The sequence below is a fragment of the Delphinapterus leucas genome, chromosome 3 (genome assembly GCF_059928025.1).
Source record: "Delphinapterus leucas isolate spDelLeu-1000000601 "Yukka" chromosome 3, BTC_Dleu_Yukka2, whole genome shotgun sequence".
Lineage (NCBI taxonomy): Eukaryota > Metazoa > Chordata > Mammalia > Artiodactyla > Monodontidae > Delphinapterus > Delphinapterus leucas.
Genome location: NC_143131.1, coordinates 31,292,772 through 31,306,456, shown reverse-complemented (window position 1 = coordinate 31,306,456; position 13,685 = coordinate 31,292,772). Strand labels below are relative to the sequence as shown.

At 37.7% G+C, this 13,685-nt stretch overlaps 1 protein-coding gene across 1 annotated transcript in view; it reads left to right on the top strand.

The window, feature by feature from the left end:
- Positions 1-13,685, top strand: part of RANBP3L (RAN binding protein 3 like) — a 50,209-nt gene that overhangs the window by 19,734 nt on the left and 16,790 nt on the right. Inside the window, exons 2-7 of the mRNA XM_022599219.2 lie at positions 3,157-3,215; positions 4,279-4,318; positions 4,820-4,897; positions 5,745-5,819; positions 9,918-9,989; positions 10,329-10,468. Coding sequence (XP_022454927.1) covers positions 3,157-3,215; positions 4,279-4,318; positions 4,820-4,897; positions 5,745-5,819; positions 9,918-9,989; positions 10,329-10,468 — 464 coding nt within the window. The remainder of the gene's footprint in view (positions 1-3,156; positions 3,216-4,278; positions 4,319-4,819; positions 4,898-5,744; positions 5,820-9,917; positions 9,990-10,328; positions 10,469-13,685) is intronic.

The window sequence follows — 13,685 nt, the reverse complement described above, 5'->3', positions numbered from 1 at the left end:
TGTTTTTAAGGCAACATTGATTCTACTACCATATTTTAAAGTCTAAATTTCTAAAAGCTTATTCTTGTTCTGTGTTGCTCTTTTTAAAAAATAGTACTCTGTTTTTGCTTCATGGATGTTTCATGTTTGTGAGGATATTAATTATATACATATTAGATATATAATTATAAAATATATATGAAAATAAATTATTTGTATATAATTTTAGAAAATATATATTAAACTCTCTGCATAGTCTTTTCCCTCCAGTTTACTTTCCTTCTGTTTACTCATTCAATCACTGAATTGTATGTCTGGTGACCCTTGATTGCCTGCTTATATTTAAGAAAGGGGCACTCACTAAAAAGCTCATTGGCAGCTATGTGCACTTGCACTGGGTTCTCATCATCTGGTTTGACCATTCACTGAGAAATTTGTTTGCCCTTATCTTTTGTTCTTTTCTTTCGGGTTGGTCAGACTCTCCAGAGAAAAATCTTATAATTTCCTGCCTGGAGGAAATAAACCTGGCTGCCAGCATTCTGTGAACTGAGTAGAGAGTGCTCAGACAGAACCTCAATATTTTGTATGCGTGGTAGGCAGTATAACAGCTCCCTAAAGATGTCCGTATCCTAATGCTCAGAGCCTGTAAATATGTACCTTATGTGGCAAAAGAAACCCAGTAGATGTGATTAAGTTAAGGATCTTGAGACAGGAAGATTATCTTAGATAATCCAACTTCATCTTCAGCCTCATCTTATACCACTGTCCTCTCCCTCTTACCTTGCAAAGTGACTTGTATACAGTCACCCCTCAATACATATTTGTTGAATAAGTGGATTGATCAACAAATATATTAGAAAGAAGAAAGGATACATTTTAAAATATATCATTGTAAGGACTGTGATCTTATTTTCAAGTTTTCCTACTGGGTCAGGTTAGAAAACTGCTATGAACCCAATGGCTTGATAAATGTTTACTTTTGACTTTGTCTTTGGAGCCAAAGGACTGGTTTGAGAAAGGGCGAGAGAATCTAGCTGGAAGAGGAGGTAAGGAGGTCATCTGTTTTCCAGCTAATGAGCTGGGCAGTGTCACTGCACTGAGGCTAATATACCTTCAATCAGACAATGTATACCTAGATCCTAGCACAGTGGCTGGCACAAAAAGATACTCAATAAATATTTGTTGAATTGATGAAAAAAAAAATGGCCTTCCTACTTTACCACATGCCCTCCAAGCTACAAGTAACCCTTTATGATTTCCTACTTAATGCTGCCATTGAAGATCACTTCTGCCCATTTTTAGCTCTATGTTTTGATAGAGGAAAAGTCAACATGCTATTTGTCTACGGTTCGGTCAAGTCATACTATTTTAAGGACAACTACCCTAAGTCCAATTTAGAAGAGGCCCATTTATTATTCCACTTCATAAGTATTCCACTGCACATTCACAAAGACTATGTCCTTTCAAAGTCATTAGAGATCTCATTTCTTAAATCTAATGTAACTGCCGAAAAAGGAGCTTGTTCTAAGAAAGAACAAAGACTTGAGCTACAGTTTAATATGGATGGCAATGCAAATATATTGTTGAGCATTTTCTGCTGTGGTTCACTTGGCTCCAAGGGCAGACAGCACAGCAAGCACTTGCATAAAAAAATGAAGCTTATCTTGCTGGACCGAAAGAAGGTACCCAAGTTCACAGGGCCCCAGGAGCTTGGCAAAGGGTGGTCTGGCAGAGTTTTGACACGCTATTATGGGATAAGATTGTGGGTAACTGGAAAACCCCTTTCTGGCATATAAAAGGTGTAATTATCTGGTAGTTCCTTGAAATTCTTCAGCTAGGCTTTTATTTATTTAGCCAGTGATGGCAAATTACCTCAGCTTCTATGCCGGCATAATACATCGGTAATGGCTGCTAGAAGCCTATAATGATAAAAGTTCTGAGGAAATATTGGGGCTCATCAAGAAAGTGTTGTCATAGATTAGCAATGTCAGCTATGAGTTTTGGAATAGCGATTGGTGTCACGCCACATATTTAATATCCTTTCAGGCTTTTTTTTGGTCTTATTAAAATCTAAGTAATTATATCTAAAAATCCACATAATTTTCACATAAATTCTGTAAAGTAAGTACTGTTATAGTCTTCATTTTTTTTTCGGATGAAGAAACTTAAGGTACAGACATATTGTTTCCAAAAGTATATTGCCAATTAGCGGTGGAACTTATATTTGAACACATGCCTCTCTAACTCCAGAGCCCCTCCAAGCTTTTAACAACCATATAATCTTCCCTAAGAATTCTAGAGTGCTGATATTTGATGCTGTTATCACTCATTTATACCCTAGAGTGAATGAGTTCCTTTCTATCCTTACCTAAGATAGGAAAATATAAAAGATTAATAAGGTTGGCAGGGCTGAAGACAAGCTACCTACTTTACAATACTGTTTAAGACTGATTCTTAGTCTAAATATTGAAAACATGACTTAGTATATGACTAGTCAAGGAAATATGAACTATTCCTGGATTATTTAAGTACATCTGTACCATTTATATTTTGAGATCCAAACCAAGTAGAAGTATTACTCTCAGATGAGATTTTTTTTTTTTTTTTGCGGTACTCGGGCCTCTCACTGTTGTGGCCTCTCCCGTTGCGGAGCACAGGCTCCGGACGCACAGGCTCAGAGGCCATGGCTCACGGGCCCAGCCGCTCCGCGGCATGTGGGATCTTCCCGGACCGGGGCATGAACCCGTGTCCCCTGCATCGGCAGGCGGACTCTCAAACACTGCGCCACCAGGGAAGCCCTCAGATGAGATTTTTCATCCTTTGAAATGTCTTATTCTAAAAGTAAGGATGTTAATCACTACGGCACGATGAGTTTCCAAATGCAGCTAATTGTACTTTGTTTTCCTTAAACATTTAAAGGTTGTTCTCTTAATGGGATGATCTCTCTATTTATGGAAACATATTACTATCACTTTCCCCGAATATTTATTTCTCTAATTAATTGTTAAAATCATTTGTAAATATGCAATTTACATGTAAATCATTCATGTAAAACAGTTTGGATTTTACCCAAAGGCAGGGAAAAATACAAAAAGAAAAATTCTTCAAATATTTGTAGTTGGTGTTAGAAATGTCAGAGTATTGTTTGATTTCTTGCATGTTCTTTTACTTTTACAGAAAAATCTGTCATTGCTCAACCAATATTTGTTTTTGAAAAGAGAAAACAAACTTTTAAGGTAAGATCAAGTCACTTTTCTTTGATTTTTTTTTTTTGAGGTATTTATTTATTTTGGCTGCGTTGGGTCTTCTTTGCTGTGCGCGGGCTTTCTCTAGTTGCGGAGAGCAGGGCCTACTCTTCATTGCAGTGTGCGGGCTTCTCATTGCAGTGGCTTCTCTTGTTGAGGAGCACTGGCTCTAGGTACATGGGTTTCAGTAGTTGCAGCGCGTTGGCTCAGTAGTTGTGGCTCACAGGGTCTAGAGTGCAGGCTCAGTAGTTATGGTGCACGGGCTTAGTTGCTCTGCAGCATGTGGGATCTTCCCGGAGCAGGGATTGAACCCGTGTCCCCTGCATTGGCAGGCGCATTCTTAACCACTGCACCACCAGGGAAGTCCCTCTTTGATTTTTACTTTGACAAGGTTGTATATCGAGAAGCTAGCTATACTAAATGATATCACTGCTGCATAAATTTATCCTCTGTTCTTCACTTAGAGGAGTAGTAACTCCAGAATATTTACATCATAGGGATTTACTGACAGCAATTTGGCTGAAATGGGAAGCCAGAGGCCTTATCTTGAAACTATGGATAACATGCCATTTTTGCCAAATTATCTGTTTTTTTTTTTTGGAGTGACTGGGAAAGGGGAGGGGCTGAAGGAGATTAGGAGGGCTAAGGCTCATCATGCATTCCCCACCACTGACCTAGCTTAAAACTGGATATAAAATAAGTTCTAAACTGCAATATATGATTCAAAAGAAATCTTGAGGACTCTATTTGCTTTTTCAGCATCATACTAAAATCACTTGCTTTGAAAGACAAACGATAGCATTAGTAGCATTCTCACTTTAGCCTAACTAGTATTTTCTTGTTATTCATTCTTACTTATGGAGGTAATTTACCCTACTACCCACAAAACTAACTAAAGAAAAACTCAACTCCTAGTGAGTAAAGGTGAGCAGCTTTTCCTAGCCTAGCTGAATAGACCTGGCTTCTGAGAATTCTCTTATAAAGTGACAGGGTGAAAGTCTGATTTGAAAACAGCAAACACTCAGCTCTCACTGGTAGCTTTGTTTCCTTCCAGAGACCAGCAGAAGACACCCTGTATGAAGCAGCAGAACATGGTAATGATTTGTATCCTGTATTTCAAAAGCAATCTTTATACAAAGAGATAAGTAGGCACAAGCATTTTGGCATGTGGCACAGACAATGTAAAATCGAATGGTTTTTCTTGTTTTTAAGCATGCAAGTAGACTGGCTCTTGTTTTGAAAGATGACATGTAGGTCTTTGGGAACACTGATGTTAACAACACTAAAATCCCATGATTCTCCACTGCCTGTACTTCAACCTTCCAAAAGCATTCTCTATACAATCTCAGAATTTGTAAGCAACTTCTTGCCAAAGCCACTTTTTTTTAATTGTTTCACAGTACGATGATATGCCTATCGGTTTATAATCTCCAAGTTATTAACCCCAATATCTAACACTGTGCTTCAGAAATTAACACATTGTCAAACGATGATATATCTAGAGAAAAGGAAATTCTGTTTCTCCTCTCATATCACGGATTGAGCCTAATTTGTTATTGCAATCAGTTTTACCCTTCACATTGAATTTCTTACAGAGTGTAATGATTCTTCCAGAAAGCGTGTCCGGTCTTCATCTTTTACTTTGCATACTACAGATTCTCAGTCCCAAGGAGGTAGGTATAGCCTTGACTGTTCACTGTTATGTTTACTCTGAGTGTGACACTACTAAGGGACTTTTCAAACACATAATGTTTAAAAATCTACCCATTGATAGTGTTTATAATATACTGTTGTATGAAGATAGCAGTTTATAAATGAATTGCACAGTGAGTTATTATTTAAAAATTCAATTAATCAACATTGGAAAAAAGACTGAAAGGATATAAACCACAGTGTTGGCAATGGTTATCTTAGGTAATGGGATTACAAGTGATTTGGTTCCCTTGTCCACCCCCCCCACCCCCCACCCCCAGCCCACTCCACCCCCCAACTCCGACCTTTGTATTTTGCTGTGTTCACAAAGTTTCTGCATTAAGCATGTATTAGCTTTACAATTAGGAGAAACTGCTATTTCCTCCTAAGTAAACATCTACTTAAATAAACAGATGTCTGCTTTTAAAAAAACACTTTATTCTAAGAACTTTATCATATGCTGTGTTTTGAATAAACCATTAACTTAGTTTGCCTCTCTCCTACACTCAAAGCACTCTGGCGACTTCTTTTATGATAGATCACACTGCCCTCTGCTGTGTCATACAGCTATTTATGTATATGTCTGTCTCCTCCACTGAGAGTTCCTTGAGGTCATCTTCACGCCTGATAGAGTGTCTAACACACGATGATCATGTAAATATTTACTGAATAATTCTCACCAGAGGCACTCTTTATTTTTAATCGATAAAAATACAAAAATTTTTCTAATCTGGTGATAAAGAAAAATTTCCAAAACAGCAAAAATCCAAATCAAAAGAAAAACAAACCCCACTTACTTATTGACTCCAGTTTGCAATCTGCTTTTAGCATCAACCTTGTCCCAGAAGCGACTAAGATCGTCATCCTTCACGGATCTCCCGACCTTCCCCCCTTCTGGGCCAGGTAATAAAGAACTTCTTAGAACCTCAAGCCTGACACTCTGACTTTTCCAAATCCATTCTTATTCATGATGAGCTTTCTTTTTCGGCTACTATAAAACTCTGACATTTTAGTGGCAAATAAAATAGGGGCCTTAGCAAAGTATGCATGGAAGACTACCTTCTGAATTCCAGCCCCACAAATCTAGACAGTATATCTGTTTATTTTTGGTAGAAAGTTTAAGCTTGATGACGTTTTTTAGGATTTCATGTTTATGACAGCATTATTTTATGTAAGGTAGCCCTATAAAATACAGTAACTTGCTTTATTTTCCCTATTATTGTCCATCTGTACAGTTTATAATATATGCAGTACTCAAAATATATAACTATGTGTAGATTCTCAAAGTTTATGCTTTAAATTTATATTCTAAAGTTTAGAATATGATTCGTTTTGAATTTTTCACTAATTAAAACATTACCTCTTTTTATTTGAAATTTGTAATACTTTGCGAAGTAAAACTATTTTATCATAATAAAATATTTGAAATGGTTGAAACATGCTCTACATCAAGATTATGATTTGTAGTCTTGTATATTTTTGTTTCTACTGAACAACCAACTGCCTTTTCCGAGTTAAGCTTACCACAAGAAACAGAAAATAGGAACTATTCACTTCCTTTTAGCAGATTCTACCCAGGAACCACAGAGTTTTCAAACTAATGAATTTATATTCTTATTAACAATTCCAAGCGTGACTGAGCAACAATATGGTCAGACACCTTTCACATACAGAAGAGACAGGTTCTAGTTCAATAAGCTCCATCTATATGTGCCTGACAAGTTACAGACATTAAGAGGAATAGGGGTCTTAATCCCAGAGGATTTGTTTTATTGTATTTGTGCATAAAGTAAAGGGATGGCTTTAAATTATCTGGAAAACTGCTTCAATTCATTTTCTAAAAATCAGACACACATACAAAAAGAATGAATAAAAAAACCACTGATATTACCAAGCACATCCCATTTTATGTTGTGCAGAATCTTGGCGCTGTTGGAATGGAGACAAATAGTACAATTTTAAATGGCCCATTCAGTGTTACTTTATAATAATAAAGATCATAAAAACCATGTAATTGAACTTCGAATTAGAGAAGCTATTCTACCCCAACATTTATAATACTTCGAAGAAGCAATCCTTATTCTTTTCTCATCTCCTTTAATCCAACACTCAAAGGTTGCTATTTCTGCGATTTGCAACCAAGAGGTGATCTCTGAGATGTGTAGTACAGACATACCTCGTTTTATTGAACTTCACAGATACTGCATTTTTTACAAATTGAAAGTTTGTGGCAACCATACCTCAAGGAAGTCTATGGGTGCCACTTTTCCAACAGCATTTGCTTGCCTTGTGTCTCTGTGTCATATTTTGGTAATTCTCACAATATTTCAAACATTTTCATTATTTTTATACCTGTTATGGTGATCTGTGATCTTAGATGTTACTACTGTAATAGTAATTTTGGGGGGACACTTAAACCACGACCATATAAGTCATGATGGCCAACTTAATAAATGTGCATGTTGACTGCTCCACCAACCAGCCTGCTCCCCCATCCCTCTCCCTCTTCTCAGGTCTCCCTATTCCCTGAGATACAGCAATATTGAAATTAGGCCTGTTAATAACCTTATAGTGGCCTCTAAGTGTTTGAGTGAAAGGAAGAGTCACATGTCTCTCACTTTAAATCAAAAGTTAGAAATGATTAAGTTCCGTGAGAAAGGCATGTCTAAAGCCAAGACAGGCCAAAAACTAGGCCTCTTGCACCAAACGGTTAGCAAATATGTGACTGTGAAGGAAAAGTTCCTGAAGGAAATTGAAATTGCTACTCCAGTGAACACATGAATGATAAGAAAGTGAAACAGACTTATTGCTGATATGGAGAAAGTTCTAGTGGTCTGGAGAGAAGATCAAACCACCCACAATATTCCTTCAAGCCAAAGCTTAATCAAGAACAAGGCCCTGACTCTTTTCAGGTCTGTAAAGGCTGAGAGAGTTGAGGAAGCTGCAAAAGAAAAGTCTGAAGCTAGCAGATGTTGGTTCATGAGGTTGAAGGAAAGAAGCCATCTCCATAACGTAAGTGTGCAAGGTGAAGCAGCAAGTGCTGATGCAGAAGCTGCAGCAAGTTACCCAGAAGATCTAGCTCAGATCATTAATGAAGGTGGCTGTGCTAAACAACAGATTTTCAGTGTAGATGAAACAGCCTTATACTGGAAGAAAATGCCATCTAGGACTTTTCATAGCTAGAGAGGAGAAGTCAATGCCTGGCCTCAAAGTTTCAAAGGACAGGCTGACTCTCTTGTTAGGGACTAATGCAGCTGGAGACTTTAAATAGAAGCCAGTGCTTATTTAGCATTCTGAAAATTTAGGGCCCTTAAGAATTACGATAAATCTACTCTGCCTGTGTCCTATAAATGGAAAAACAAAGCCTGGATGATGGCACACCTGTTTACAATATGGTTTGCTGAATATTTTAAGCCCACTGTTGTGACCTACTGCTCAGAAAAAGATTCCTTTCAAAATATTACTGTTCAGTGACAATATATCTGGTCACTCAAGAGCTCTGATGGAGATGTAAAACAAGATTAATGTCATTCATGCCTGCTAACACAACATCCACTTTTCACCCCATGGATCAAGGAGTCATTTTGACATTCAAGTCTTATTATTTAAGAAGTACATTTTGTAAGGCTATAGCTGCCATAGGTAGTGATTCCTCTGATGGATCTGGACAAAGCATTTGCAAACCTTCTGGAAAGGACTCACCATTCTAGCTGCCATTAAGAACATTTGTAATTCATGGGAAGAGGTCAAAATATCAACATTCACACGAGTTTGGAAGAAGCTGATTCCAACCCTCATGGATGACTTTGAGGGGTTCCAGACTTCAGTGGAGGAAATAAGTACAGATGTGGTGGAAATAGCAAGAGAACTAGAATTAGACGTGGAGCCTGAAGATGTGGCTGAATTGCTGCAATCTGATGATAAAACTTGAACAGATGAGGAGCTGCTTCTCATGGATGAGCAAAGAAAGTGGTTTCCTGCTCATCTAGTCCCGGTGAAGATGCTGCAAAGGTTGTTGAAATGACAATAAAGGATTTAGAATAAACTTAGTTGGGGGTTCGAGGGGACTGACTCCAATTTTGAAAGAAGTTCTGTGAGTAAAATATTATCAAACAGCATTGCATGCTACAGAAATCATTCGTGAAAGGAAAAGTCAACTGATGCTGCAAACTTCACTGTTGTCTTATGTTAAGACATTGCCACGGTCACCCCAGCCTTCAGCAACCACCAGCCTGATCAGTCAGCAGCCACAGACACTGAGGCAAGACCCTCCCCCAGCCGAAAGATTATGACTCTCTGAAGGCTCACATGATGGTTAGCATTTTTTTAGCAATAAAGTATTTTTAAATTAAGATACATATATTGCTATTGCACACTTAACAGACTACAGTATAGTGTAAATGTAACTTTTATATGCACTGGGAAACCAAAGAATTTGTGTGACTCACTTTATTGTGATACTCATTTTATTGCAGTGGTCTGGATCCCAATCAGCAATATCTCTTTGGTATGCCTATAATTCTGTTCTTGCAGCCAAGACCACAGTCTTATCCCATCAATTCACTTCACAGAAAAATGGCCTAGAGTAATGGTCGTCTTTACTTCTCTCTTCGGGTATCATTAAAGAGTGGGGAAGGGGCAGAATTTGCTAACAGTTTTATAACATTCTATAAGAAATATATATTAATGCACACAGATGGTTCACTACCAATTCAGAGTTTATAATCTGTAGAATTTCTCTCAGTATTCAATTTCATGATTCTAAAGAAAACTGTCTATTTCACTTGCGACCTAATTTTCACTTATTTTTCTGAGTAAAAAGACTGTAGCGAAACTCATCTTGCCATCACACTTTTTTAGCAGAATCAGTGCTCTCATGAGCACTGCCTACTACTCTGTTAGTGCCAACAGCGACATCTACTGGTGAGTTCAGTGCAAGACCGTTAAAACAGTAGAAACTGACTATAGGTTTAAAAATGTTTGTAAACATGTTTTTTACAGTGAAGAAAAACAATGTTTTTATGACATCAACTTTTGTGCAAAGGAATGTTGATATGAACAGTGCAGAACAAGGTATGTAGCTTCTCTTTATTACAAGAACCTCAGAAATTTTGTTTTATCATCCATATCTTAATCTGTGTGTGTGTGTATGGTGGTATGGTGGTTGAGTGACAAAACATGAAGGAAAGCATTTGGTAAGCTAAGTCCCATGATCAAAATGAATAGTTACTGGGTTAAAAGTAGGCAGGAAGAAAGTACCAGGCAGCTCACTGGCTATTTTGACTTTGATTAGTTAACATTAACCCCTCGTTTAATCATGACTTTAGAAAATTAGCATTAAATTAGTAAAAAAATAGAGAGGAAAAGTATTTCACTAAAGATATATTGACCCTTTCATTCTGTTCTTTTAAGGTCCTGTGAAACATTCTGAACATGTTCTAAGACCTGCTATCTTGCAGCCACCTCAAGCTCAAAAGTGTATAAAAGTAAGAAAAGCACTTGGACATGATGTGTTGGAATCCTGCAAGAGTAGAGAAAAAAACAAAAATAAGGTAAGAAAACCTCCTATGGTAGGACTGACCTCAATTCCCCATCCTTCTTTTGGTAGATTGTTGTGGGCCCCCATATCCGGAATTAGGGGCTGCCTGACCTTTGTTCTGTTGCTGAAGCAGCTACCAGGCTGGAAAAACAGCTGGACAAGATAGACAAAAGCCCTCAGTAACCTTATTAAACTTGTCCTCTTAAACTGGAGGGTTGCTCCCGGGAACAAGTCTTGTGTTATCTCCTAAGCTGTAAAGCTGAGTCCTGTGTAGTGGGGACCCTTGAGGTCTTGTTCTGGTGCATTGATCCCATGTGAGAATAAGGGAGCAATGCGGTGGCAGGGGCCAGGAGTCAGATGTCAAAAAAAGGAAAGGGATTTTTTTTGTATCTTCAACTGGTGGACATGCTAGTGTGGCTTCCCTTCCAGACCCATCTTTATGGAAACAGGAGGAACGAACTACCTCCACAGTGTAATTGGGAGGGCTTGGGAAGCCTCTGGAGACAGAAACAATTTCTCTCTTCCAACTGAATCACTTGCTGTGGGCCTTTCTCAGGAGATATTCATTTTACTCAGGCCATGCAGATATGGGCTTGGGGATATTCTGTTGCTATAGTTCTATCTGTGTCTTCCAGAAGCAGACACTTGAGAGGAAGGGAACACAGGATCAACAGGGTGGAATTTGAGAGTTATTCCATCAGTCATTTGCTTCCAGCTGAACTACTGAGGGTTGATCACCTGGTTTTGGTTTTTTTCCCAGACTGAACATGAGGACAGTGACACATGCAAGTGTTAAAATACCAATCATTTAATCAATTCAGTGAAAATAATCCAATTGGTACTAATCCTACCTTTACTGCTATTTAACTGTGTTTTCATTGACACATGGATGTGTTAAAATACGAATCATTTAATCAATTCAGTGAAAATAATCCAATTGGTACTAATCCTACCTTTACTGCTATTTAACTGTGTTTTCATTGACACATGGATGTGTTAAAATACGAATCATTTAATCAATTCAGTGAAAATAATCTGATTGGTACTAATCCTACCTTTACTGCTATCTAACTGTGTTTGCATTCTTAGACAAAGCACCCAGCCTTCTCTTTTTTATCAGTGAAGTGAGGGAATTGAACTTGGTCAGCATTTACCATCTTTTTTTTTGTGTGTGTGTGGTACCCGGGCCTCTCACTGTTGTGGCCTCTCCTGTTGCGGAGCACAGGCTCCGGACGCACAGGCTCAGCGGCCATGGCTCACGGGCCTAGCTGCTCCGCGGCATGTGGGATCTTCCTGGACCAGGGCACGAACCCATGTCCCCTGCATCGGCAGGCGGACTCTCAACCACTGCGCCCCCAGGGAAGCCCTACCATCATTTTTATATTTCCAAATCTTTTTCTTTGTTAAGACATGATTTAATGAGACCCATTATGAATTTTAAAAATCATTTCATCATTTATGCATGATATATGATGTGACTTTTAGGTATAACATATTTTAAAATTTCAAATCAGTATTTTATTAAACATTTTCACTTAAATATAATCATCACTATATTACATAAATTCTTTACCTATTTAAGGAGTGATACATGTTGTTTAATTTGTTTTAAAGTATGTAAGAAAAAGTATTATGTGTTAACTAATTTCTAAAATGTTATTACATTGCTTTTGATTTTGGAATGGCATGTTCTATAAATTATAGATTAAAATTTTTATTGCACATTATGTCAAAAGTTGATCAACATTTATTTTTGCCATGATTTTTTGAAATCCTGCATTGCATGTATTTAAAATAAAATCTGTAACAAAATAAAAATAAAGGGGGCTTCCCTGGTGGCGCAGTGGTAGAGAGTCCGCCTGCCGATGCAGGGGACGCCGGTTTGTGCCCCGGTCCGGGAGGATCCCACGTGCCGCGGAGCGGCTAGGCCCATGAGCCATGGCCACTGAGCCTGCGCGTCCGGAGCCTGTGCTCCGCAAAGGGAGAGGCCACAACAGTGAGAGGCCCGCATAACGCAAAAATAAATAAATAAATAAAAATAAAGCATAAGATAAATTTTCAGGCTATTGTTTATAAGCATTTCTTCTTGAATAACTTATTAAGGGCATAAATAGAACTTATTCCTAATAAGTGAAAAGCCTAATTGGATATGCCCATCATTGAATTTTCTCCATTGAATGATGATTTTTGAAGATCTAAAGACAAACTATATATAAGATGCTATGTCAAATGGATAATTAATATGAACCTGCTATATAAAAAAATAAAATAAAATTCAAAAATTAAAAAAAAGGATGCTATGTCAGAATTCTGACAAAATGTTATAATTTATAGATCTAGTAAGAATTATCTGTAGGTGAATTTTATAGAACACTTGTTTTTATGATCTTTATTAACTTGTATATCAAAATTAGAGCAATTTTCATTCATCCTGTCATTAATTTTGGTCACTTATTGCATGTAATTCAAATAATATATGCCTAATAACAACTATCTCAACCAACATAGAGTTAAAAACTACCATTTTGGCTGAGATAAATCATCTGAGTGACTGAGTCATAAGCATGTACTTTGATCTTTGCTAACCAACGGCACATACTCTCTTGCCACATATTTCTCAGCTCTCAAATTCTGTTACAAAGGGAAAAATACTCAAAATTATTTTTATTGATTGATATAAAATTAAAGTGGAAACAGACCCCATTTACCTTTAAAGATAGGAAGTCCCTGCAACATCTTTGAAAATCCCTGGTGGAGGAAGGGATGTGTCCACAAAACACTGAGGACACTAGATTAGATAACAGATAGGGGCTCCTTCCAGTTCTAAAACTGCTCACTCCTTCATTTATACATTAATGCAGGTAAGGTGCATATGTATATACACATCAGATGGAGTAAGTAACTGATTTAGTTACCAGTCGGAAGTTTCTAGAGGAAGAGATGGAGTTTTCTCTCACACTGGGTGGCCATGATGGTGAAGCTCTTAGGGTGTTTCCAGGGATTAAATAGTCCTGAAAGATATTTACTAATCTAGAAATAAGAATTAACTCCACTTGGCTAAAGGGGTAAAAGTAACAAAAGGAGGTGGGATTTCTGAATGTTCCCGCTCAGTCTGGTGTCAGGCAGACCCAGGCTCGAATATCAGTCCCCTTTCCTTGTTGCCCAGGCCTGCCCCCATTATTTAAGCTTGTTAGGTCAGTTTACTTACCTGTAAAATGTGTTTAATAGAA